The sequence below is a fragment of the Buteo buteo genome, chromosome 13, assembly GCF_964188355.1.
Source record: "Buteo buteo chromosome 13, bButBut1.hap1.1, whole genome shotgun sequence".
Classification (NCBI taxonomy): domain Eukaryota; kingdom Metazoa; phylum Chordata; class Aves; order Accipitriformes; family Accipitridae; genus Buteo; species Buteo buteo.
The window spans coordinates 30,816,787-30,844,209 of NC_134183.1; the positions used below are offsets into that span (position 1 = coordinate 30,816,787).

General features: G+C 38.2%; 1 protein-coding gene across 4 annotated transcripts in view; it reads left to right on the forward strand.

The window, feature by feature from the left end:
- Window positions 1-2,038: 2,038 nt before the first annotated feature.
- CGNL1 (cingulin like 1) overlaps window positions 2,039-27,423 on the forward strand; it is a 65,853-nt gene continuing 40,468 nt past the window's right edge. For all 4 annotated transcript variants that reach the window (XM_075045371.1, XM_075045372.1, XM_075045370.1 and 1 more), the window contains exons 1-8: window positions 2,039-2,134; window positions 18,995-20,600; window positions 21,150-21,244; window positions 22,189-22,282; window positions 23,306-23,407; window positions 24,099-24,247; window positions 24,753-24,888; window positions 26,867-27,079. In XM_075045371.1, coding sequence (XP_074901472.1) covers window positions 19,014-20,600; window positions 21,150-21,244; window positions 22,189-22,282; window positions 23,306-23,407; window positions 24,099-24,247; window positions 24,753-24,888; window positions 26,867-27,079 — 2,376 coding nt within the window. In that variant the 5' untranslated portion in view covers window positions 2,039-2,134; window positions 18,995-19,013. The remainder of the gene's footprint in view (window positions 2,135-18,994; window positions 20,601-21,149; window positions 21,245-22,188; window positions 22,283-23,305; window positions 23,408-24,098; window positions 24,248-24,752; window positions 24,889-26,866; window positions 27,080-27,423) is intronic.

Sequence of the window (27,423 nt, forward strand, 5' to 3'; positions counted from 1 at the left end):
CACTGAAAGGAACTAGGCAAACTATGTAAATCTTTTACTTAAACAGCTCCAAGACTAGTCATGGCCTCTGGTTATGCGAAAAAATGTATACGAAAAGCAAATGTTAAATGGCAAAATATGTAGATCAAGATGGCAACACAAGTTTGGGCTGTTCTGTCTCATGAGCATTTTTCTGACAAGTCAATTTAATACCAAAGGCAGAAGAATCCATACATCTATGACTTTCCTTTCAACAACCATTTTGAAGGAGAATGAATTTAGTACATTATGTAGAAGTGCATTTTTCCACAACAGAAGTCTTTATAGCTCCTGTCACATCTAATACTTATATCCTCTCAGCAAAGGAAAACATTGTTAGATGTCTGCAAACACCTTGCTAGCTGCCTCTTTTGAACTGTTTATAATTTGTCCAATTCCCACAGTTTACAGTGCTTTCTACTGATCAGCCATCAGTATAGTATTTTATCACAAGCTGTTGCTGTCAGTTGCTGCTTCTCTGTCTCCTTGTTTTGCTTTTGACTCTTTCTTGCAGCTGTCAATAGATCCTTATGGTACTGACTAGGAATACTACCGAAATACATGTTTTTTAAAATTCTCAGGATGCACTTAGTTTTCTGATGTATCGTAGATTCATGTGAACTTTAACTTTTTTTTTCCCAGCACAGAACCTAAAACTGGATACAGTGCCCCAGAAGTGTCAATATTAATGCTTTATTGGGAACAGTTACTTTTCTGGTTGAACCTCTGCTGTTTATACAGCCTAATTAAGACAGGGTATTCTCTACAGAAAATCCATACAATTATATGCAATACCATAGAATAGTGTTTGCTACGTGGGCTTGTTTTGAGAGGCACGTAACAGGTAGCAGAGCAGCTCTGACAGAAATTTGAGCAGTGACCTCCAGCACTACTGGATTTGGAAAGAGGATGTGTGCCTATCCGTACTCTGCCTGTAGAACACCTCTGTAAGTGGCTTTCATGGCTTATATACTGAACTTTTCTTTCTCGTGTTCACTGCCCTGCTTTTCTCTGTTCTAGACATGGATCTATCACATTTTGTTGTGTTTTTCTCCCTGTATATTCACTATAACCTTTTTTCCGGCAATGCTGCTTGGTTCAGGTGGTTCAAATCTGGAGAACAAATTTCTGAGGGTGGAAGAAATTAACTGAGGCCCAATTCTTGTGAGATGCTTGTAGTCACTGTATTTTTTTGTATGACGGTGGTAAACCACAAGCCCTTAGCACCTAGCTTTCCTTCGCACGTGCGTCATGGAAGAGAGACGTGCTGCAGCGTGGCAGCACTTCAGTTCTCACTATATATGTAGAACATTCTGGAAATATGCAAACACCTTGTTGTGATATTTCCAGCCTAGCTGAAGAAAATCATCCAAAACGCTGCAGACAGCCTAGGTGTGCCCAGGGGTGCTCGTGACGTCGTTCTCCGAGCACTACGGGCAGGCTGCCCTGTCTGCTCCAGACTGCGCGCCGCGGCCCGGCTCCTGGCTCCTTCCCTCTTACCTCCACCACACGTTCCAAACCGCGCCTGCCCTGCCCCGTCCTTCTGCTGCCTCAGCTCTTCCCCCGCCGCGGCGGGAGCCTCGCCAAGCCGCCTCCGCGCGCCGACGGGCCGCGCTCGCGAGGGAAAACAAACCCGACTGTCAAGTGGCCTCGAGCTGACAGTACCTGGGCCCGGGGCTGGGCTTCTTCTTCAGGCGATTGCTCTAGCCACCCCCTTTCGGCAGCGCTTGCCGCAGCCTGAACAAAGGAGGAGTTGGGTGGTTTTCCCCTCTATTTGCGGGTGATAGGTGTCTGTCCGGGGGGGGGGGCTCCAGCCTGACGAGACCCCCGCGCGCCTCCAGGTAGCCGAACGGCCGCGGGCGGGGCGGGGACGGGCGGGAAACGGCCGCGCGCGCGCGAGGAAGCCCCTCGCTCACCTGAGGGAGCGCCCCCCCCCCCCCCCCGCTCCCCCGCCTGGCTCCTCCCCGGCAGGGCCCGGGCGCGGCCCCAGCACCCCCTCCCCGCTGGAGGGGGCGGGCAGTCCGCGCTCAGCTCCGGCGGCGAGCGCGGCTGGCGGCGAGAGCGGCACGAAGTTGACGGCGATTTCCCCCTCAGCGGGCGAGTCGGCTCGGGACGGGTGAGGAGAGCGGCGGTGGCCGCCGGTCGCGACGGGAAGTCTGGGAGCCGGGGCGGGGGGCACCGCGTCGCCCGCTTCTCCCTGCCGAGATGGCCGGGGCCGGGCCCGCACAGGGCTGTGGCGCGACCTGACCGGAGCGCGGTGGGCCCAGGGGATGTCGCCGTGTGGTGCCGCGGGGGCTGCTGCCCGCGGCGGGAGGGCTGTGGCTCCCCGCTCTGAGGCGCCCTGCGCCGCTGGCTTTCCTCCTCCGTCTCGCTCCGTTAAACACGCTCCTCTCCAAAGGCCAAGGACGCCGAGTCCTCCCGGGCGTGAGGAGAGAACAACGCGGCTGTCCCTGCGTGACCAACGGGTAACGCGCAGGGAGGCTGGCGGAGCGCCGGCCGTGCCGGGGCCTTCCCCCCCGAGCGCTCCTCGGGGCTGCGCTGGCGAGCGGCGGCTCTACCGCCCGCGGGGCGGGCGGGCGAGGGGGGAGCGCTGCCACAGGGCCGCGGAGGGGCGAGAGAGTTGCCGGGGGAACAGACTCCGATAAGGCCTGAATATCGCTTAGTTTTCTCTCGCGGTTGTGAAGAGTGGGGGCTGTTTTCCCCGAGCGCGCGTACCGGCCGCGGCTGCCCCGAAGCGGCGGTTGCGGTGCCTCAGCCGGAGGTGCTGCTGCCGGCCTTCGCTTTCAAGTGAACTCGCGCTGCCCGGCCCGGGCGGGGCCGTTGTCCGCTGAGGGCCTGGCGCACACCACCCCCCCCCTCCGCGGGCCGAGCGCCCTGGGCGGGCCGGCGGGAAGCCCCCCGCGGGTCGCCGAGATCGCGGTGCGTCGGGGGCGCCGCGGCTGCCTGCCCGCACGCATTCCTCCGGGGATTCCTGGCATTCCTGAGCTGAGGGCGCTCCGGCTTCTTCATCTCCCTTTTATTCCACGAATTAGCGTGTTTTTGCGAAAGGGTGTGTCCGCATTGTGTGTGTGCTTTTTCATGGGAAAAGCTTAGAATGGCAGTTCAGCCATTTATTCTTCTTCCCAATTAACTTTGCATCTGATAAAATTTATATCCCTCTCATATGATGAAAACTTTATGGGGAGATCAGTGCTGAGATAAAACTTTTGTGGTGAGTCTGAATTAGCATCTGCAGTTGACAGAAGAATAGTTGTTACGGCTTTTATGTTTCTCCTGTTTTCCCTTTAGCATGTCAGTATTTAAAAAAAAATCACTGCAATGTAATTTGAATAATTATCAAAGTAGAAATAGTGGAAACCTATCCTTCAAAGTTGTTTTATTTATCTGAACATCTACAGTGTGTTAAACTTGCACACGCTCACAGAAATTGAATCCTGTAGATGAATCAGAAACCCCCTAGGATATAATGATTTGTGGTATACCCGTATGAATTTGATAGATTCAGCTCCTGACGCTTATTCTGACAACTAACTGTCACATGTCTCATACTTAAGGATCGCTTTATAGAGCTGGTTTTAACAGAACTTTATATAATTAAAATGGCAAAACCAAACCACTGCTAACTTTTTAAAGGTGCTTTGTAAGAATTTGTTTGACTAGCAATTACATTTTCTACAAATGTCGTTGTCATTGAATTGTCTCACTTTTTTTCTCATGCTAGACCCAGAATAAATTCACTTACGCTCACAGTGTGTTCTAAGCCAGATGTGGTTACTGCTGTATACCAAGAAGTATACTAAGTTGCTATAAGCTGCCTTTTTTTTTTTTTTTTTTAACAATTAGAGTGTTAGTTTGAACTTGTGTCTTTTAGGAAAAGATTATAAATGGAAATGAAAACTTTTCATACAGTATAGGAACGTACCTTTAGTAGTGTAGTAAGCACCATGTTTTACAAAGATGAAGAAGTTTGTCATGTTGTGAAAGGCGATTATGCTGCTTTTTATTGTATGTTATTCTTTTTGAGACATAGCTATACTTTTTAAACAGGAAACTCGTAAAATTAGAAAGTAATGTTTCTAATTTTTATTAAAAATTCTCGTAGGATATTAAGATTGTCTTTCACATAAGAGAAGATAATTGTTATTAGAATATTTTTTTCAGTTTTAATATTCAGATATACTTAAAAAAATTGATACGAGCTAAACAAAAAAAATGCAGTGCTTCAAATGAAGTATCTTGTAAAGGGACTGATATTTTTACAGGAATATATTTACAATTTAGAGGTATTTTTGAAATGTATTAAACGTTGGAAAAGAATTCCTAGCTGAGTTACATACAGCTTGAATTGCAACTAACATTAACTGTTTCTAAATCCCACTTCAGTGCAAATACACACTAGAAAGGATTATTTTAGCAAATGTCTGTAATCTTATGACACTAATGAAAAGGGAGGGCTTATCATTGCTAACCTCTTTGATTACAGAATTTGTGGTGATATTCCAAAGAGCCTGTCTTCTCCATGGGTGTATCACACAACTGTTTTTATTCTCAGTGTCTGACTGTGTTTTGCTTTTCAATCTAATAAATGGGATGACTGCTTAGGCTGCCTGAATTGCTTCCAAGCAAACCAGCTTATTTTAATATCTGTTAATTGCATTATTAGATCTCACTGTCACTAGTAAAATGTCCGAGAATGTACTTAGGTTCCCCTGACAGGGTATATATGGGGGATGTGGAATTTAATTCACTGCAAAAATAGTCTGTGGTATATCCTGTGTAAGGAATTTTACCTCAATAAAAGGATGACAAAGCTGAAAAGAAGAATTGGTGACAGTTCCTTCTTCTCTTCTTCTGGTTTACCTTGTGGTAGGAAGTTGATCTTTCTGGGAGTATTGGCGAAACTGGTTTGTCTAGGCTTTGCAATGTCATCTGAAATGTGTAGGTGAGATGGCATGACCTCAAACTTGAATTTTTAAATCATTTGTCATGGAGCAATGCGAGATGAACATATGTGCAAGGAATTTATTCAGCCTGGACCATAGTGGGCAGCTTATTATTTAAAAATAGCTACTTAAGTATTTTGAGGCCAAATAATTCTGATGTCAGAAATTAAACAAAAGTAGACCAGCACAGTTTCATTCTGCATCCTGTTGTTTTACCATTTCTGCTTTTTTTGAAGTCATGGTGATGATGATGTCATTATTATCTGGCCTTTTTACTATGTTGATAACCTGAAAATGCATGTATTAATACCAAGCATGTAAGCCTGATTATGCAAAACAATGTTCAGCCTATGGCAGTGTCTACCTGTGTTTATAGAGGGGAACTGGCAAGAATCTGGTCAAGATCACTGATGCTAATAGATTTCTGAGAAATGGCAATGAATGCTGAAATAATGGACCGTTTTTCCCACTTCTGCACCCTCTCTGTGCAACTCTGAACAGCGGCAGAAATGATGGAGCTACCTTCTGCCCATGTGTTCAGATAAAGCAGGCTCACTAAATTTGTGTTTCTTCTTTCTTCTGTCTGTCCCACTTCTCCTTTTTAGTAGTAGGAGGAGGTTATCTTCTACCTGATCAGTTCAGTGATACGATTCAGAGCCAGGCTTTACAAAGAACTACATCTTTACAATATAGAGATTAACAACTGTGTCTTGAATGGCCAGGATGAAGTGAAGATGTTAGAATTTCTCCAGTTTTGTTGGCAGGTCTCAGCAAACTGCATACTGAGGAAGATGGTACTGACTTGATGCATTCTTACCTTAGGTTTAGCAGTTTACAGGTTTTTTTAATATGTCTTGAATGCTGTGTTGGTTGGATGTGCAAAAACCCAAAAAAGGTTGGTTTTGTCATTTCTGTTCTTACTTGGCAAAAGAATGGAGAATCCTCCCATGGAGAATGCTACGTTACCAGGTTATTGTGTGAGGGAAAGTACGTACGTGTTCATGGAGTGTTTATTCCAGCCATGTTTATCTGGAAACTTTAACATGTTTCAGAAACTGCTTTGGCCTTGACTCTCTGAGTGGAGTTAACTCTAAATGGTAATATTTTTTAGTATAGCCAAGTATGAATATTTAATGTTTAAACCTGAGAAATTAACACGTTAGGAATGTGTGTGCTAAAGATTTAGTGGAATGGTAGTCATGGAGTCACCACTGTTTGGGATTAGAGCTCAGTGTATTGCTGTGACCTTGTACCATCTCTGACAACAGACCTGGCAGCCTCCTTGAAGGAGTGTGTCCAAATGCAGGATTATAACCTTCTGGTTTATGTGAAATAGAGCGGATGACAAAATCCATAGCCAAACTTTTTAAGTACATAATATAGTTTCTTCCATGAATACCTTAAATTTTTAGCCAAATGAACTCTGTTTTGAATTAAATTGATCCATCTTTTGTATTTCTGAGATGCATTAACCAGGTTGACAGTTTGAGATTTAAAATGAATATTCTATAATAACCTTTTCACATTCTACTTGATTTTGGTAAAGACAGAGAGCAATGAAGAGTAAAGGTGATTGGAGAAATGTCTCGGAAAGCACAGTCAGGGAGATTGCTAAGACTGGAAGATGCCTCAATTATTGCCACAACAGACCCTTTCTGTGAGGGTCCCCAGGTGTGCTACCAGTCATTACCATTCAGATAGCTGCGTGACCCTCAGCAGTCTGAGCAATGACAAGAGTTTGACTCCAGGCATTTGCAGAAGTTCGTAATTCTTTAGCTATATGTACATTACACACACCATTTTAATGTAGCTATGATGTCGATGTGGAAACTGTATAAATACACTATGAAAAGGACACTTATTGGCTAGGCTGCCCATGCTTACACATTCATATGCATATGCGCCTATGTATTTCTGTGTGTGTGTGTATACATAAACTTTCACAGACACTTGCAGAAGCCTTGTAAGTAATTATCAGCCCTTAGGAATGTTTCGACCCTATTTTAAATTCTGTGGAAAGATACCTCTAAGAGCTGTTCAAGTTTATTAGAATGGAAGATGTATTTTATGTACATAAAAACACTCAAAAGTGGGTAATGATTTATGATCTATTTCAATGTAAAGCATAACGCAGAAGTGGTGGGTAAAATTTGAGCTTTTATATAGAGATGGGAGAATGTTTTCAGTGATGTGAATCAAGCTCAGAATATTTTCTTAGGCCTTGTTGAAACTGGTAATGGGTTGGAGTATGCCTTCATACAGTCATTTGCACACCATTAGCTGTTATATGCAGGGAGCAAATGTTCAGCAGTAGCAGCCTTTATTTACAAGAACAGTCAGCATGTAATGTTACATTATAATTCCACAAACACTTCAAGCCTCATAAAGAAGCAGCCCTACCTCTCTCATTTCCCCCCAGTAATTACACTATTCCAGTGTGAAGGTGAGAAGAGTGGCAGCTTGTGGGAGCTGGTTAAACCTGTGCTCAGTATACAAGCAGGGTCCACACCAGGCCAGCTTTGGATGCATGGGCTTCCTAAGATCTTCTAAGTGATGCATTTCGTGATGGAGCAGCCCAGCACACTATGAAGCGCCTTTCCTCTGTGGAGTTATCTAGCCTTTCTCTTCTCTGCTCAGCTTATGTTTCTCAGACTGGGTGTGATGATATCATCTTCTTGTCTCCTGGTGGCTGGGCGCAGGGCCTGCAGTTCTGACTGCATATTTAAATTTTAAAATGCATGGTTGAGTTAGTTGAAAGAAACTAGACGGGTGTGAAGCCAAGTGTTTAAAGAATACAATGTAATTAAGACAAAGTTTAACAATAGAAAAATGGGAGCCATAATCAGCTTGAATACGCATGAAGCTGTGGCCTTAAGTTGGCTGGGTAAATAGGACTCCTAAAGTCTATTTTACATGTGTTTTTTATACTTAAATGCTTGCATCTCCGTAAAGATTAACCCTTTTCTGTATGTCTTCATATACCTGAGACCTTGGTCTTTGTATGCAGTTGTAGTCATATAGCTCATCCTTAATTTTATTTAGGAATAAGCTGTACTTATATAATCAAGGTTATGCTGGTTGCATCTGTTGTTTTGCTGCAACTGTAATTTCTGTAGAGAAGATTATATTTTTTGGGGGGTGGGAATATTGACAAGAAGGTCCAGTGATGTGTCACACCTAAAGCCAAGGAATAATTTTGGAGTAGGGGAACCTTTTTATTTATTTATTTAAGATAATATTATAAATAATTTTGTGTTCTTGAAGCACTGGCAAAACTTTTTAACAAAGGTTGCCCTGTTTCCATTTCTTTGAGAAAGGCTTTCTAAGAGACTCTTTATTTTAACAAACTTGAGATTTTTGCCTCAGCCTCTAAAAATATGAACAGGATACTCTCTTCTATTTAAACAATAATGGTATCATTGGGATATATTAAGATAATTTCCTTTGGAACAAAATACAAAGTTTCTAACACTGACAATTGGAGGAAAATGTAGTGAAACAACATAGAATCTCTTGTGGAGTGAGTGTAATCATATCAGATGTTTGGATACAAACCAGCTATTGTATTTGAAATCACAAACTGCTTTCAGAATCCACAAGTATCCTTGTGTCACTGAGCTGTTGTTTCTGTCAATACTTCCACAGATATGAACATTTAGATTTTGATAAACTAGAAGAGAGTATATAAAATAAAATTTCCTCCTGGGGATTTTATTGGTTTGTTTGGGTTTTTTTGTTGTTGTTGTTTTAACCTTCTCCTTTGCAAGTTTGTCATAAAACTGAAGAAAATTTAAGAGTGGTTATATCAGGTATATATAATTAACTCTGAGATAAATATTTATAAGGTTTTGTTGTTTGCTTGCTTTTTGTATTTGAAGTTTATAAATGTTAACTGTACTGCAATGGTGTCAGGATACTTGAAGTGCAAGTAGATAACCCCAGTAGATTGGATTCTGTGTTAGTGGCAAAAAGAGCTTGTACAGGTGTATACGAGCCTGTGTAGGAGATAAAACAGATAGTGCTACAACTACACTTATGCAGGTATTCATGTCCGCATAAAGCTTGTACCAACATAACTTAATAAACAAATGTAACTCTCCATCTTCCTCCAGTGACTTAACTAGTACCACAGTATACAGGACCTGGGACTAGTCGAGACAGATGACATGAATTAGTTTCTTGGAACTCTATTTCAGATACAGGTTGACTTCTGTTTTAGTATACTTTTAATGTGCTTTTTGTCTTTGATTCCCTTTTGTTTATGATTTGGGAGAATCTGGAAACTAATTACTTCAATAGAGAAAAAGAGAGCTTTTTAATATATATTGCAGTGGTAATAGTTTAGAATGTTACATGAGAAATTCGGAGTTTTCTTAGTATTTTTATCATTAGCAAAAATTAAGGCTTTAATTTCTACTCAGTACGCAAGGTTACTAGGTCGTGCCATATTTCCTCTGGGGATAAATCCTGTAAAATTATGACTATATGAATTCATACATAGCAGGTTAAGAAAATGGGATATATATTATGTCCTTGTCTTTACTCAAACTTTGACAATTTATGAGACCTGAGGATCTGCCAAAATGTCGTCTTGTTGACTTACAGCCATTGAAGCAGATTTTCCTTTTGAAAAAAAATCCCCCCAAAATAAACCAACAAAACCTGCTAGTTGTCACACAGCTCAAGCATTTGGCTGATCTGTCACATACCTTCATAGGACTAACAAGATGTTTTACATTTGAGACATTGAGACATCCTCACACAACATTTTTCAGCCAGAGGGAGTATGAACCAAGCTGTAAGTAAGTGAACAGTATCTTTTGCTCTAACTGCTGTTAATAGTTCTTTCTACTGATAGTCTTTATTAAACACAGTTCTCTTCCTGGCCTTGAAAGGGTGGCTATTAATATTCTGTTTTATTGGCTGAGCATCTGAATAAGGTTGTTTAATATTTGGGCAGAACTGAAACTGAAATCCTCACCTCTAAGGCAGCAAATCCAAGAGTTGTCCACTTTGCTATACTACGTTTCAGGAGACATTGATAAAATAATACATGTAATCCACGCTAACCTAAGTATGGCTGTTTGCTTCCACTAACAGCTATGGAAGAGAAGTGTTACTTGGAATTTAAATCCTGCAGGAAATTCTAACTTGTCATCCCTAGGCTGCCATCTGAAATCAGAACAGAGAATATTTTTCACAGAGCAGAAATGAAAGTAATTGATTTGGAAAGGTTGAAATACTCACTCCTAAAATGCATTACTGTGATGGCATGCTTCCTTCTGTCCCCAGAAGACCCTTCTGTTCCCATAGACCCTTCTCTATGGGTCACAGTTCCTGGCTGGACTTCATTTTTCATTATGCACCTAAAACCATATGACTACCGTATTTAATCACAACTTGGTCAAAGGAAAAAAAAAAAAACAACCCACGTTGCATTTATGGAAGGCACAGACCTACATGGCTTCTGATGTGGAGGCTGGAATTACTGCTTTCAAAGGGAGGCTTGAATGACCCCACTTGCAGTGTGGATGTGTGGTCCTCTAGCAGTTACTTCTCTACATGGGCACCATGTACATCTTGCGCTGGCAATGGGCATGAATTTCATTGCAGGTAACAATGCAATGTTGGGTATGCAGTTGTGGGACCATAACGGAATACAGCAGATCAAAATCTGGTCCTTTTCTCTTTGCACTGCACCAGTTAGATACAGTCCCTCCTTATACAGTCCCTGCATGCATCTAAGGTGGATGTGATCTAGTACTAAGTTTAGAAGTAGCTTGTGCAGTTCATTTATATGTAGTGTTTTTGGAAGAATATAAATTGCTAGCTAACTTTTTATGAAATATTTAAGATTATTTCTGCCTATAATAATAGGTCAGCCCTGTCTTGGAGGCTGAAGAGATACCTTGATTTGGTCTTGTGTCTGTGTGATACCAAGCATAAGTCTTTGTGGTGTAACGCTGGTATATGGAGTTCTGAGTAACACATGCCATATGGCTTAGGTTCCCTGCAACTCATGATTTTTTTCAAGCAGAGAATTTTTCACAGTCTCTTTCATTCCAGCAAGTAGGAAGAAGAGGCGGGACATGAAGCTTTCAGGCTACTTTTAAAGGGAATGAATATTTTAAAACTCAATGTTCTCTTTTCCAGTTCTTCATTTATAGAAATTTTAGGTAGGTCTTTGATGCTGACATCAGAAAAGCTGACCGATAATAAAGTAAATCTCTCTCAAGGTAATTTTTTTTTCCCCACTGCTGCCTGCAGAGAGCCTGCATATACTGAATTATGACATGATATTATAGAAAATCCTCTGTATAGGCCTTTTGAAAGTTTTGAATTTTGACCACTAGACAGAGTGGCAGTCTACACACAGTACAGGGAGAAGAAACTGTTGTGGAAGTTTTAATTTTCTTTCTAATAATTGTGAGGAGTGAATGCCAGATATGATACAAATATAATTTTATATAGACAAAAAAATATACCTCAAGTAGGAAAAAAATCCTAAATGGGAATAAGGAATCTACTGGAAAGATGGCAGACTTGTTTCAGATGTCTTTCTGTTCCTGGATATTGTCAGTTTGTGCTTAAATGAGTTTCACTGTCCCTTTTTACAGTCCCACATCTAGAACTTTAAAACTTTGCTTTTCCCCCTTCTGCTTTCCTGTAAGCAGTAGATCAAGTAAACTCAGCTACCGCAGAGCTATCTTCCATATAGACTAAAAGGAACAGCAACCTAGGCCCATTTTCCTTTTGCAGAAGCCTCAGGTTGTAGGTCAGATTGACAGTGATGAAGTTTCCTCTCATGCTTGCAAGGCATGTTTGTGAAGTTGTGTTCCAGCAAGTGTAAAAACATTGCAGTTTTTGTCTTTCCATGAATTCTCCTGCCTGCTTCCTTTTCTGTACCCTCACTGTATCTAGTTTTCCTTCCTCTTCTTTCCTAAAGTTATTTCCTGTCCTTTTTCCATAGCATTGTCATTTATTATTGACCTAACACCCACTTTGTCTTCATGTGATATTGCTGGTACTTTCTGAATAGTCAGCTGCACAGAGAATCCATTATTTAGCTTGGAGAGCAAGCTCAATGTTACGTAAAGCTGGAGGACAAATTTTATAGTTCCTTCCTGGCATTTTGCTGTGCATGTGTGAAAAATCTGGAGTAAACATCCATAAACTGTTACATCCCTTTTTTTAAAAAAAGGGCACTGATTAAATAATATGGGCAGTGACTTACTTATGTTTTTTGTGGTAAGAAAATTTGGAAATAAATTCCATGGAACCAAATGTAATTTGATAATTTAGCCTTTAATAGCTTGAAATCTTCAGAATTCTAGAAGTTCACTCCTCCAAAGAGAAGGTAGTGTGGCATGACCTAAGCTTCCTTTAATGAAAAATCTTCAGCTGATTCAGTTTTAGGAGTTCAGGATTATGATATTGGATATGAGGGAGTTCTTGTTTTTCTGTCATCAAGGGAGGCAGGGAGGAGTCCTAGTGCCATAGGAAAAGTGGAAAAGTCAGATCTTTTTTTATTCTTCCATGTTCTTTCACTAGATGTATGCAAAAGAGCATACGTGTAATGTGAGGCAGTATACCTGTAAAGGACCTGTGGCTTTTTAAGGAGGCCAGGGAGCATATCCACTGGTGGGATAGTGTGTCCCCCCACATGCCGGTCAACATCTTTCCCTGTATTATTATATCCCAGGAGCCCTGTCTGTCCAGTGCAGCTAGGTGGCTCACATGCTGGAAGCAGAATGGGAGATGCTTTATGGCAGATGTGTCAGAGGCATGCTTAGTAATGAGGGTGTATGAACAGGATACAGATAAGCTTCATATGCAGAGCATGGCATTTAACAGGATTGGGAACACTTTTTTTTTTTTTTAATAAATCTATCTTGTAGATTTGTCTAAAGAAGAACTGAAATGGATGAGTGGACACAATTCCATGCCTTTGTGATGCTGTAATGTTAGGAAGGCTGCAGAACAGCTACATCTGGCACAGGAGTACGTTTCTCAAAGGCACTCTTTTCTGCTCATGTTGGCAGGGAGAGCAGTTGGGGTTCCAAATTACAGGGGTTTTCTTTTTGTAAGGTGGATCTTGCATAGCTCCTGGTAGCTAGGTTTAAGATAGCTGTGAAAGGAAATGTTTTGGAGGTGTTTTTTAAAAAGTGTTTTTGACCTGTTAAACCTTCAGTATTCCTCTCCTGTGGTTCTTTGTAAAGTATCATATTACCACTGAAGAACAAACTGCTACAGAAGAACATGCAGAGTATTGGATTTTCAGACATGAGAACCTCTGCTGACAAGTTCTCTTTATAAACAAAAATGTCATAGTTTCTATTTTTGGCAAAAATAAGTTGTTCAGAAAAATGAAACCACTTCTGAGTAATGATAAAATACAGGATTTTCATACCCACTGGAGGCCAGTATTTAAAATGAATGTTTAAACACCTTTATGAAGGCTTATTTTAAAAAGAAATCCCCAAACTGAAAGGCTTAAACAGCTTTGAGTGCCAATTTTGTTTGTTCACAAAAGTTTTTAAAGGTTTCTGTCCCTGAAAATGGAGTTAAAACACAAATTCGGTTTGGAATTTTGTGATTGCCTCAAGCAGTCCAAGGCCATGTTGCTGCCAAAATAGGTGATCCCATCATTCCCTGGTGCCTTACTTGTTGGTCTGATAGAAGACTGCTCATTTTTTTGCTGGATCAGTAAAGCTGTGTGGCTGCATGGTTGCTGGCTCACAAAAGGAGCAGGGAGGATTGTACAAGCTGAGATAATGGGGTGCTAGAACTGTTGCTTTTGGGGATAGTGTGTTACGGCCTACATTTTTTAAGTCAGTTGGTAACATACAACGTTGAAGTGAAGTAAGACTCTTTCAAACCAACGTATTTGGAACTTTTTAAAGAACTTGATCCTGTAGCCTGATGAAACTGGATGTGACCACACAGGGAGTACACATAGTTTTCATGGGGTTTCAGAGTGAGGAAGTAGCTATGTAGATAAAAAGTCTTAGGCCTACAGGCTCAGGCAGAGTCTATGGTAAACTCATTGAGTCAGTTTCTTTCAGCTCTTGCAGTTTTCAAGGAGATATTTGATTGAAAATTACTCTTCTGTTGAAATTTCAAATAAAATAACTTGTCTGGGGCATACAGTGAATACACTCCAACGATATTTGTAAAACAATGTGTTACCTAGTGGAGTGAATTTGCTTTGTTTGTGCCTGACTGTGTTTCCTGGATCTTCAATTATGTGTCCTTTTGGACTTGCTCTAGACGATGGCTGGATTTACTGAACTTGTTGATCAGAAAATCCAGCTGTTTAAGTTTATATGGTATAACTGTAGAAAATCAGGCTACTTCTTTTCTGGACTGTTCACAAGTTTTCAGGTGAAACTTTGCTGCTCAATAAAATTTGGCTTGGTATGAACAGCAGATGAAGTTATCAGTCAGAAGATGCCAATATACTTTCATTGTTCTAAACTGTAGCTGAACTTTCAGTCTCTGAAAGATATTGATGGTTGTTTGTCCTTGACTGTATTATCTGTTGTTTGAGCAAGTAGAATATTTTCAAAAGAAAATAATTTATTGAAGTAGTTATTTCTTATGCCCTGATTAATTTATATATGCTGTTGTGATAGTATTTGCTTCACAAATAGGAGATAAGAACTGATTTTATAAAATAATAGAATGACAGTCTTCTACCTAATTAAAAATTTACGCAGTATCATTGCTTCCATTTTCTGAAAACTGTATTTTTAAACTCCTCTGAGACAGCAAATAAAATTACTAGCAAGACTATATTATTTAAAATGAAAATTATTATTTTGGCAGAAAACGTGGAATTAGAATTTATATCACCCTCTATTTAAAAAAAAAAAAAAGCTTCTATTTTTTTTTATAAGTAACTACAAGCAGCCCCGCAAACAGGGAAAATCTCTTCCTAACTACTGCTAAAATATCTAACCTCTTTTTGTAAGCTTAGGAGTGAACAAACTGTTCTGTCATAACATTTGAGGGCTTCAGCAGACTTAAAGAAGATTAAAACTGGACAGTTGTAGCTGTCAGTGCCCCCAGCTGTCAGCTTGTCTACTGTATCAGATGTCAGAATTTTAATCGTTAATAGTATGGAACACAAGGCTGATTGCATTTACCTGAGTATGCCAGTCTGCAAATTTTTGTGGCTGAGGTGTATACTCAACCATCAGAGTTTTCAGGTGTTCTCATTTTTGACATAGTGACATCCTTCAGAGGAGTGGGGCGGGCAGACAGGAAAGGAACAGATTCAGTCCTCATATCTTAATCTATTGCTTTAAGCCTGCTAAAGCCTGAGATGCCAACTGTGCAATGTGTGTGTAGAAATATGACTGTAACTGTAATTAAACAATTAACATCATTAGAGGGTTTAGGTTTTCATCAGAAAGGCTGTGTGTGAGGAAAACCAGCAATGCTTTTTTAAATTTAAAAATGTTTACAATATTGCAAAACCAGTGTTCTCGTGTATTGTAAAATAGCTTTTTGATATTATGAAGTTCATGGGAGTATTATCCACTGTGGCTTGACATCCTATAAAATAGCAACTCTAAGTAAAGCCTTCAAATATTTGAATGGTAGGGCCAGATGTCTTATTTTCTTGTAGATGTAATGGGGATTTATATATATAATTTTTTTTCACAGTTCCAGGAAGATAAAATGTTTTATTTAAAGAATTGTTGTTTTAGCATTTTGATTTCTACAAGGTTTTATCCTTCTGTATAGTAAAATCAAGTGTTTTATTAGCATAATGCACATGAAGAAGACAAATACACTTATTTCTTTATAGTTTTAGAGACAAATTAAATACATTAATGGTTAATTTAAGGTAGGCTATTAGCCAAAGTACTGTTTTCACTATACACTAGGGGTTTTGGTATTTTGTGGTTGTTTTTGAGGGGTTTGGGATTGGTTTTTTTGTTTGTTTGTTTTTTCTGATTATTTAATATTTTTAGCAACTTTTGCAACATGTTTGAAAGCACAGCTTTTGCAGTCACATTTGAATTTGACATATTGTAATTTATTGCTTATCTATTCTTTATGCTGATTGATGTGAATCTTTTTTTTTAAGTTTTAGGTTTCTTTTTATTGACCACTTTTTCTTGTGTTTGTTAATTGTTGCCACTATTGGCAAATTCAGCTGAACTTTACTCTTTGTATAGGTCTGCTAATACTTACAGCTTTAAAGAGTAGTGTAAACTTTCATATACTAAGTAATTTGTCTAAATTTATTGGTGGCATTTCTAATCTTGCTAGAATTGCTAAGGGGAGAGCCTTTTTAAAGACATTCACATATTCATCTACTGTGGATGTATGCTACCAACTATGTCATGGGTTTTTTTCATTTACATGGTTACATACAAATATGCCATGAGTGATTTTAACTTACTTGGAGTAGTATCAGCACACTGTATTCTGCAAACTAGATTTCTTTTTATAAAGTTAGAGTTCTGAATAATTTGTATTTTCTGAAACCGTTAATTGAGGCGCTTTAAACAATTGCTTGCTCTTTAGGAGATACAGAATTTTGTTGGTTTTTTTTCGTGGGCTGTTTGAAGTCTCTTTGTTAGTAATTTTCAGTTACAAAATCATGTTTTGTTAACACTTTTTCCCTAGACAATCATGCAGATTTGATTTAGCAGTCTGAGAAACTTTATTTCATAATTTTTATTTTGCTAAAACTTGAAATTATTTTTTATTATTTCATTACCTACCCATAGTAGTAACTTCAGGTCAACATCATATAATGTAACAGTAATAAAAAAATGGAAAGCATAAAAGCTTCAAAATGTTTACTGTATTTGAAAACAACTTTTAAACTTTTAAAAAGACTTCCCTTTTGTTGCCTTAAGCAAACAAAGAATGATTTTGAGACACTGATGAATGTAGCTGACCCACTCAACAGTTTAAGGAACAGAGTGGAGAGCCTGGTTTCTTTCCTACCTCCAGCAACCATTCATTAGCTTAGTGTGGTCTTGTTCCTTTGCAGTGTATATTCTAAGTTATAACTCTGTACAGTGCTATCTCTTTCTCCTTTGCTTTCTCAGCCACCAGCAGTGGAGCTCAGAAGCTGATTTCAGTGCCCTGGTCAAAACCCCACTAAATCAGTGACCATTGACTCTGGGTGATTATAATTGGCTTCTGCTATTTTTACTTTGTCATTTTTGTCTCAGCTTATACATTGAAACAGTGTAATAAATGTGAGATGTTATGAGTATTCAGAAAAGAAGGTAAAAAAAGTATGGAGAAATACATAGAATGGAGGCCCAGTATAATGAAGTTATTGGTCCTTGCTCTTTCCTTCCATTGTTCTTGCTCCTTCGTTTTTCCACTTCCCTTAGCCTTCTCTGGCTCATCTTTGCTTTTCTCTTGTTCTGTTTCTCTCCCTACTCCATGAGGTCTTAAATGGAGATCAAATTTGTAGTGTCTATTTACTTCCCTTTACTAAGGGAATTTAACCCCTGAGTTAATTTTGGTGAATTTAACTTGTTCATGGAATCTTTTAATATCTAATGAAGACATTGACAGTGAGACTGCTTTTTTTCTTCATTAAAACAATCACTTGATATCTAGCATTGTATTTGGAGAAACGTACGCTGATTACTTCAGATGAAGCAAGCCTGCTGTTGAGGAGGAGCTGGAGTTGGTTTTTAGGGAGAAGAAGAGATTTTTTTGAGGGGAGCTGTCCTGCTAGAACAAAGATTTGGGTGGAAACTAGCATACTATGAATATTGAACCAAACTTTTTAGTTCACTGTCAGGAAAAAATGATAATTCTGCTGTTGATTAGAGTTTTTGAGGGAGATGTTCCGTGCCGAGATATGCAGGAGAGTGAAACTGGCTGCAGAGGTTTGTTTTTTCTTGAGACATCCTGTTGTTTCTGTGTCCTCTTGATGACTATTCACCGTCGTTTAGTGATCTTGGTTTTGTCAGACTTCAGTAATGACTCAACCTTCCAGCTCAGTTCAAAAGTTTATTCCCTCCAGGTTTTGCATGTGTTTGACAGAGTCTTGTGTTCCATTCTTTTATAGACACAGCTCTTCTTGTCACTGCCTTGCCTCTGCCACTAGACAGTTGGCTCATAATATGCAACAGACAGTAAAGTAAAACTACCCACAAAACCACCTCTTACAGAAAGAAAGAATGACATTTAACATTAAAAGCGCATTTATTGTTTTCTAGAACTGTAACAGTTTTGGCACATATAGGCTGGAGTCAGCATTCCTATTGCTACTGAAAAAGGTACTATCAGCCTTGGAAATACTAGCAGTATTTTTCCATTTCTGTTGCTCAGCAAAGTATCTGTTTTAAAATAGCAACCGGAGTTTTTTGGAACAAGCCCACAGTTGGGGGATTGTTAAATTAATCTGTAGGAAAGTTTATTATTATGGATGACAATGAGATAATAAATGAAAAAGTTTATTTTCAGATGTCTTTGCAAACAAATGTTGAAAACCAGGTACATAAAAGCGCAACTCAAAGGCATGAGGATATTGACCTTCCTTGCAGTGCTTTACTTACCTAAAACTCTTAACCTAAAACTGCCTGGTTGTATTTTGCTCTTCTGCGCTTATGTTTAAATGTTAATATGGCTGGCTATAAAATGATCATTGATTTGTGAAGGGTACAGTCTTCCAGTAAATAGAGTGAAGATAGCCCAAATAAAAGCTGCTTTAACTCAAAAAAAATTATACTAGAATTACTTATATTTGAAGTAATTTGATTCCAAAGCAACTAGCACCAACTCAGTGTAGGTAATCTTAACCGTTGTTATTTCTTAACATTTACAGTCATAAAACAACATTACATTGATCCAGAATCAGTCAGTCAGACATTTGTCTTTGTATCACAATGCATTTGCTTTGGGCGTTGTATAGCTTGTATATTGATTTCTCTGTGTATTACTGTTAGTCTTCATAGTTACATTGAATGGTGGAATAAAGTAATTAATGAAATAATTGGAAGTATTTAAAACAATGACATTTTTGTAATTTTTCTTCTATTCAGCTATAATCCTGTGATAATCATGGAGCCATATTTTGCTGGGTTTAAGCATGTGCAGCAGGAGTATGAAGTCACTCTTGAACTTGCAAGTGAGGAGACTCAAAAAACTAGAAATGCACAAAATTCTAGGACAGGTTCTTATGGTGTCAGTATTAGAGTCCAAGGAATTGATGGACATCCTTACATAGTACTAAACAATACGGAAGGATGTTTGTCAGAAAATCCTCCTCCTTTTGGAAAAGAACAGCAAGTCATTTCTCAGACTGTAAGCAAGCCAGCTACAGACTCCAATACTGCTTTTAAGTTGGAGGACAAAAACAGTGAACACACTAAGTTTCCTGGAACACAGCACATGCAACCCTGTATGCTTAAAAGCCTAAAGATAACCAGTTTGGATGAAAAGGAAAATGGAGTATTAGATTTTAAAGATGGAACAATGAAATCCTCCAATTTGTTGAACTTTCAAAGACATCCTGAACTTTTACAGCCTTATGATCCTGAAAAAAATAACTTGAACTTGGATAATTACCAGTCTTCTGTGTGCAGTAAATCTGAATCTTTTGTGGATGAAAAAACTGAAGCAAAGCCTTGGATTTCCTCATCTAAAGTACTGTCCCTACAAAAAACAAATACATATATTTCAGAGCCAACCAAAGCAAATTCAAAAAAGGTGTATTTGAATAGGTCCTTAGAAGTAGAAGACCAAAATAAGCAGCTGTTGGATTGTCCCAGTAGCATGATCAGCCCCAACAAAGTGTGTGTTTCAGAATCATTTTCATCTGCAGGAGGATCCCCGTGTGTTAGTCCCACTGCTTATCCAGAGACAAGAAAACCCAGGCCAGATGTTCTTCCCTTCCGCAGACAAGAGTCAGCTGGGCCAGTATTGGATGACTCACGAAGATCATCGTCTTCATCAGCTACTCCCACTTCTGCAAATTCCTTATACAGATTTTTACTTGATGACCAAGAGTATGCCATCTATGCAGACAATGTTAATCGGCATGAAAACAGAAGATACATCCCATTTTTGCCTGGAACTGGTCGTGATATAGACACTGGTTCACTTCCAGGAGTAGATCAGCTAATTGAAAAGTTTGATAAGAAAGTTGATCCTCACAGAAGAGGTAGGTCAGGAAAAAGGAATAGAATTAATCCAGATGATCGTAAAAGATCAAGAAGCGTTGATAGTGCCTTGTCGTTAGGGCTTGATGTAAATTCAGATTATATAGATGAATTCAGTAAAAGCTTGGGTAAGTCAACTGAGCACTTGCTGAGACCATCTAAAGTTTGCCTTTACAAGCAGTTATCCAGAGACCAAAAGTCACCTTCCAAAGAGATGAAGATTTCTGCCCGAAGTATTGGAAAACTGCAAATGCCTGATAAAGCCACTCAGAACAGCAATTTCAATTCTTTGCAGTACCATAAACAAAATGGAGCTGATACCGAGAGCTTGATGTTTAGGTCGTCTACACTCCCAGGACAGAATAAAAGAGAGGAAGTTAGAACAGTTACTTCTACTTTGTTGTTGCCAAACCGCATCACAATTCCATCTGATTCAGGAGCCAAGATGATTTCTGTAAAAACATTTTCATCTGTCCCTAATATACAGGTAATTTTGAATTTACTCTTTAAGTTGTGTTTTGCACTCTAGCGTACTAAAACTGTCGTACTGTTAAATGCATATTTTTCTGCTCTTCATTAGAACAGTCTCCTAGCACACAATACTTTCAAATGGGATAGCAGAATTGTTCTGGAGAAATATAAATAGAAAAATTACTCCTGTAGTTGCATGTGTAGAAAATGTGGTTTGTAAAACAGCTTGTTCTTGTATGGTTGAAGGTAGATGGTGGGGCCAAAGAAGATTATTGTAAATGATGTTATAATGATTCTTAACCATAAATGCACAAAAGTGGACTACTGAAATGTATGTAACTCCATGCAAAATTATGTTTTCTTTCTTTTGGTGTGGAGTACACTTTATTCTTGCAAAGTCAAGTTTATTCTTCAAGCCAAAACTCCAATGGATCTTTGTGAACTTTAGGTCCACAGTACATAAATGTTTTCATAATAGAATAGAATAGAGAATGTCAATTGTACAGGTTATATTTACAATCCTCATAGAATTATATTTTTTTGTCATTTTATCTTGTCCTTTTAGGCAACTCCTGATCTCTTAAAAGGCCAGCAAGATCTTGCACAGCAAACAAATGAAGAGACTGCTAAACAGATACTTTACAATTACCTTAAGGAAGGGTTAGTAAACATAGTTAACTTTTGGAGAGGAGACTTATTTTCTCAATGTTTATTTTCTATTACATTTAAAATGTGAAACTGTAAAATCAAAGCTATAATTAAATGAAATGTCTGTTTTATAATTCTGTATCTCAGCTGTGTCCTTTAAGGCATTATAGGATCTCAAAATACCCAGGCAATCAGGACTTACATAAGCTATTGTACAGCGTTTGATTAAATGTACTTGAAATTTGTGAATCAGAATATGTTTTGTCTTGTTAAATACTTCTGGAGTTAAACTTCATGGGAGGTTCATGAAGAATTCAAGTCACACCTCATGCAAGTTTAAGCTTGTGGATTTTTTAAACAACAAAAAAGTGTTGTTTCTTAAGGTTTGACAGAAGCTTTTCTTGTTGCTGTGTGCATTTAATCCTTTGTCCATCTGTAACTCTTTTACTTGGTATTTTCTAATGATAACTTTATTGAAAGATGAAGGAAGGTGAAATGAATTAAAATATACACGATGCACTTAAATTTCTTTGCATTCCTGATGTAGCAGGTTCTGGGAGCTGTTGAAATGTTATTTTATGGTGCGGTAGTTGGGACTTGAAAAACCTAGTACTAATTACTCCTAATTTCAGTATGTTTGAATAATATACATGCTGAATACCTGTCTTTCCACAGCTATAGTCTTGTAGAAGAGAGTTGCAATTAAAAGAGTTCAGTGATTTTTTTATTATTATTTTTTTAATTTTTTTTTAGAAAAAAATTGGAATATTAATGTTTAACAGCCTCTCTTTAAAGTGTTTAATGAAATCATAGTTAAGATAATTTCTGACTGGTTCATATTAGATTTTTTTTTTTAATATTGGTGATTTCCAATAGTTTGGACACTCTGAATTTGTTTTGATGTTAACAAAATAGTACCTTTGATCATATCATTGTATACTTGTACTGTGTTTTAGAAGTGCTGATAATGATGATGCGACAAAGAGGAAAGTCAACTTGGTTTTTGAGAAAATTCAGACTTTAAAGTCAAGAGCTGCTGGAAAGACGCAGGTAAACAGGTTTTTTTGGCTTGTTTCGTAGTGATACAGTGTTCAAACAGGGCTTTAAAAATTTGAATCCCCTTACTGACTTCAATTAGACTATTCTTGTAGTCCCTCAGTAGTATAGCTTAATTTTAATCATGCACTGAGGTGGCTTATGGGAAATCTATTTGTTAAGAATTAAAAAAGAATGTAAAGGAGTCTACCACAAGAGCTACATTTTGCTTCTACATTTTAGGAGACAGATGCAGACTTAATGTGAACATCAAAAGGTTGTTGGATCAAAGAAAAAGCTAACATATGTAGCTTTAAAAAATAATGGTGGAGTATCTTCTCGTTATAGTGATATAAATAGATATCTAAGTGGAGAGAGTATTTTAATTTAATTGTAATTTAGAAAAGCAGTAATCTAGGATATTGTTTAAAAGCCATATTACAATAATAGCATTTGACAATCTGCCTACTGAAGTTTTTGTTTCCTGCTACATGGTGCACTGTTTTTTCAGTTCTAAAGCAAAGTGAAGAAATGCCCAGTTGTTGCAGTGATGGCCTAAGAAGGATTAAATGCTTACTTTTGATGATTATTTTATCCTGGGCTATAATTAGTCAAAATGAAAATATAAAGCACATCTTAAGAAATTACCAAAAAACAGTGTTTGAAAATCTGCCTTGACATATGAGCATGCATGCCTTTGATGTCCATTTTGTGTAATTGGTGGTATCTCAGTCAAATTTGGCCCCAAGTACTTGTGATTTAATTCATATGTTGCCTAATTTGAATTTTTCTTTAGCTTTGTATATTTTCTGTATTATTGGCAACATGCCTTGAGCAATTACCAAGAAGTTTTATGAAAATCAAATCATGGTTCCTTTGAAAACATTAGCTTGGCTTGACCCATATGAAAAGTCTCTGGTGAGCTCAGGCAGTTGATGCTACACTTTATTAGCCTTGCTTGTAGCTTTACTTTAGATTTAAAAAAACAGTTGTCAAAGAACATCTTGGCTTTTTGGGAACAAACATCTCTAATTGTAGGTTTCGGATTCTTCAGCTGAAGTAAAAGCACTGGTGGAACAAAAAGCAGAACTTGAAAGGAAAGTGGAAGAATTAGAGAAAAAACTGGATCTAGAAATTAGGGTATGGTGCTTCATTACTATAAAGCTTTTGCCTATTTCAAATATACTTTTCTAAGTAAGTGACAACTGATCACACAGCTGAATCTTTTTTGTTTCATATTGTTTTTAATGCAGATATACCTGTGGTTTTACAGACAACTTTTTGTTTTAAGTGTAGTTGCTCATAGGGTTGTTATCATTTTTAAGAAATCTCTTTCTTCTTAGTATTTGAGAAATTTGGAGCAGTGAATAAAAATGTTAGGCACATGCACATAAAATTTGCTAGGTATCTGCAGAGGTAAATGTTAATCTGTTGACTGCAGTGAGACAGACATGGAGTGAGAGACATACTGTATTACTCATGTAGCTGCTGTTTATTAATTACAGCATTATTTTTGCAGTGCTGAATTCAAAGTAATTAAGTACAGCCATGCTCTGAAGACATGAGAACAACAGCTTGGCATCTTTCAGTTTGCATTTTGAGTCTGTGTTAAGAATCAATGTACTTGAAACTGATTAGATAGTACTGAGGAGACTTCACTTCTCACATTTCTAATAAAAATCGAAAAGCAGTGCTTTTTGTGTTTTAATAAACATTCCAAGCTTTTAATATTCATAAATTAATAAGGACTTCTACAAGTGAAAAGTACCGAAGTCTAGAAATGGCTTCTTTAGTCTATTATCTTGCTTAACTTTTGGTGTACAAAATTCAGAATCAGCAAAATTCCAAAGAAGAGATTGATGCTACACAAGCAAGCCTGAAAGATCTTCAGTTGCAACTTGATGAAAATATATGTGAAAAAGAAGCCTTAAAAAAGCAGCTGGAAGAAAGTGAGAAGGAACTCAGGCAAAACCTAGAGGAGTGAGTTAATTCTAAAAAAGTTATTCATTGGAATTTGTACCTTTTCTTAAGCCTTTTAGATTAAAAGTACCTGTGTCTTCAGAATATGTTAAGGGAATCAGACAGAGTGACGTTTGTTATTATAGGAAATGTTTCTACCGTTCAGAAGAGGCATGTTTTTAGAATATCTGGAAGAGAAAGATTGCCGAATTTATAGTCTTCCTCTTAGTGTGAATTGCTTTTAATATTTCACGGTCATAATACATAGTTCAACTCTTTAAGGAAACACTTGAATACTTTAGTTAAGAACATAGTACCAGGTTTGAAATAAAATACAACTTTCAACTTAAATATTTACTTAAGAGAGTTCTCATTTTTACCCCTCTGACATTTCGTTTTTCTGCCTCATTATATCCCATTCCCTTGTGGGGAACATGGGAATAGATACTTGTATCGTTTTAGTACTTGAAAGAACAAATTAGTATTTTTACAAATTAAAAAATCCTGTCTGATTTTTCCTGTTGAGGCTTTTTCAAGTGAAGATGGAGCAGGAACAGCACCAGACTGAGATCAGAGATCTTCAAGACCAGCTCTCTGAGATGCATGATGAACTGGATAATGCCAAACATACTGATGAAGGGGAGAAAGAGGTTCTGATTGAGGTTAGTTATAAAGTACCAGAAGAAGGATGAAAAAGTCAGAAGAATTGCATGAAAAGTGGGAACTAAGATACAGGTAGAAGAAATACATGCCTTAGCTTTTCCCATTCTTTCAGTCCAAGATAGTATACCATTATTAGGTGACCTAAGAAAGCATGTTATAATAACTACATTAACACTAAAAGGAATACAAAGTACAAGTACCATTGGTTTATAGAATAGGAGAACAAATAACATAATGGTTGAGGGACAGCTGAGTCCTATTAGCAGATAATCATCTCAGTTTTAACAATTAGATAGGATTTTGGGTCAGAACAGGGAAGATCAGTTTAAAGAAGGTGTACGTATTAGCAAGGCCAGGTGAGATTCAACTAAGAAAATTAAAACAACTCACCAAAGCAGTCTCTAAATTGTTGACTCTCTATTGATGGGACCAGGGAGAGAAGAGAAGGGATAGAGTCTGAAGAGGAACAAGAGAGTTACGGGTTTTCTGTCACCTTGGGATGAAAGAGGAATTGGCTGTAGCCCTGGTTATAGTAATATACTGATGATGAAATAGAGAACACTGCTTATTAAATTTGTTGATAAGGGTGTATAAAAGCATCAGTGTATAATGGTTCAAAAGGAAGATTAGAATTCAGAATTATCTTAATACTTTGTAATACCAAAACGATTAACTTTGCTTAATACTAGTGCAAAGAACTAGCTTAAGAAATGAAAGCTGAATAAATAGGGAGCAAAAGCATAGACAATAGATCACAGGAATATTAAAGATGTTTCTATGCAAGACATGCTGAGTAGAATAACTACCTTATTTTGTGTAGGTGAGATTTAATTACTCTTAAATTACTGTTTTAAATCTCAGGCACTGCAGTTGAAAGTTGTACATAAGTAGGCCAATATCTGGAATGATGGTGATAGTACTGAAAAACATTACCTGTGAAGAAGGACTTGAATCTGAGTGGAGGAGTGAGGGAAGAGTCAAAAGCACATCTTCTATAATGTTGCTGTAAAGGAGATAGTGATCAATTTTTCTATGTTGTGTGGGGATAGAGTAAGAAATGAGAGACTTGGCTGCAGAGATTTAAAGTAAGCATTGTAAACATTTTCTGTCAATATGGATAATTAAACAGTGGAACATGGCCATCTGAGATGGTAGTAGAATCCCTTTCCTTGTAGGCTTTTAAGGACAGAATAGATGATGTATGTCAGGAATGGTTTAGATGTACTGATCCTGCTTCAGTGCAGGGGGAGTTTACATTCTTTTTGACAGTGCAATTATTCACAACTTGAGAAATACCAAATTAGATATTTCTTGAAGCTGTACATTTTTGATTGTTGCTGTTATTTTATTCTGTGTTTGTATACATGCATGTGTGCATTTATTCTTCAGATGCACTGACTGCCCACTTCCTTCCCAGCAATTTGGAGAGGGGAAATGACTTCTAGGGTGAACATGGTGGGAGGAGGAAGGGTGTAAAGGCATGGACTCAGTTGGGAAGCACTTGTTTTGTCTTCAGCACTTGCAGAAGCAACTTTCTTTATTCTTTCCAGCAGAAAAGACAACAAGGAATTATCATTGGGTTCACTTCTCTTGCAGTGTGGGGGAAAAAAGGTTTTTCTTCTTATCTACCTCTTTGCTACAGAAGGTAGGACTGGGGGAGTTGTTAAATTGCAACTTTAGTTTGACTCCTGCTTTATTTACAGACAGCATAACATACACCATCAAAATCTTTTCATAGTTTTACAGCATCAGATACGTTGACCCATTATGTAAAACATAGCTATATGTTCTACATCTAATACTCTTAGGATTTAGTAAATTTTTAGTTTACTATAAAAGCTGCAAAAAATACATTGGTCGTACGAAATGAAGTTGGCCTTGGGGAGCTTGCATTTATATGCTTTCCTTCTCTGAAACACAAACAGAACATCCATTGGAGCTATTTGTCATGCAATTGTGTTTAATTTTGTTCTTTAGGAGCTGATGCAAATGAAGCAGGATCTGCAAGAATTATTAATTGCAAAAGATCAACAAGAAGAGATTTTGAGAAAGAGAGAAAGAGAGCTTACAGCTTTAAAAGGAGCACTAAAAGAAGAAGTATCTAGCCATGACATGGAGATGGATAAACTTAAAGAGCAACATGATAAAGAATTGCTCAATCTACAGCAAAGCCTGGAGAAAGCAACAGAGGTGAAATAAGTGATTACAATTAATATCTACGGAAAAATCATACGTCTCACAGATGTCGTGTGCTAGACGCTTTCAGATACTGCTATTTTCTTGGCAAAATAAATAGGTAAAGATTTGGGCTAGGAGATTATTAGCTGCTGAGAATAGGTATTATTTCATACACTTATATAACGTTTTGATTGTTTGTCACAGCTGAAGTTGTGGCCCTTTCTTTAAGCAGTTATTTACTACGTTTGCTTCATTGCAAACTTTGAGAGAGAATAAATGGAAGTATAGTACAGAGGACCGTTTGCTTGTCTTGGGTTAAATGGAATCACTGAAACCTTGAGGATGCCCTGAAGAGT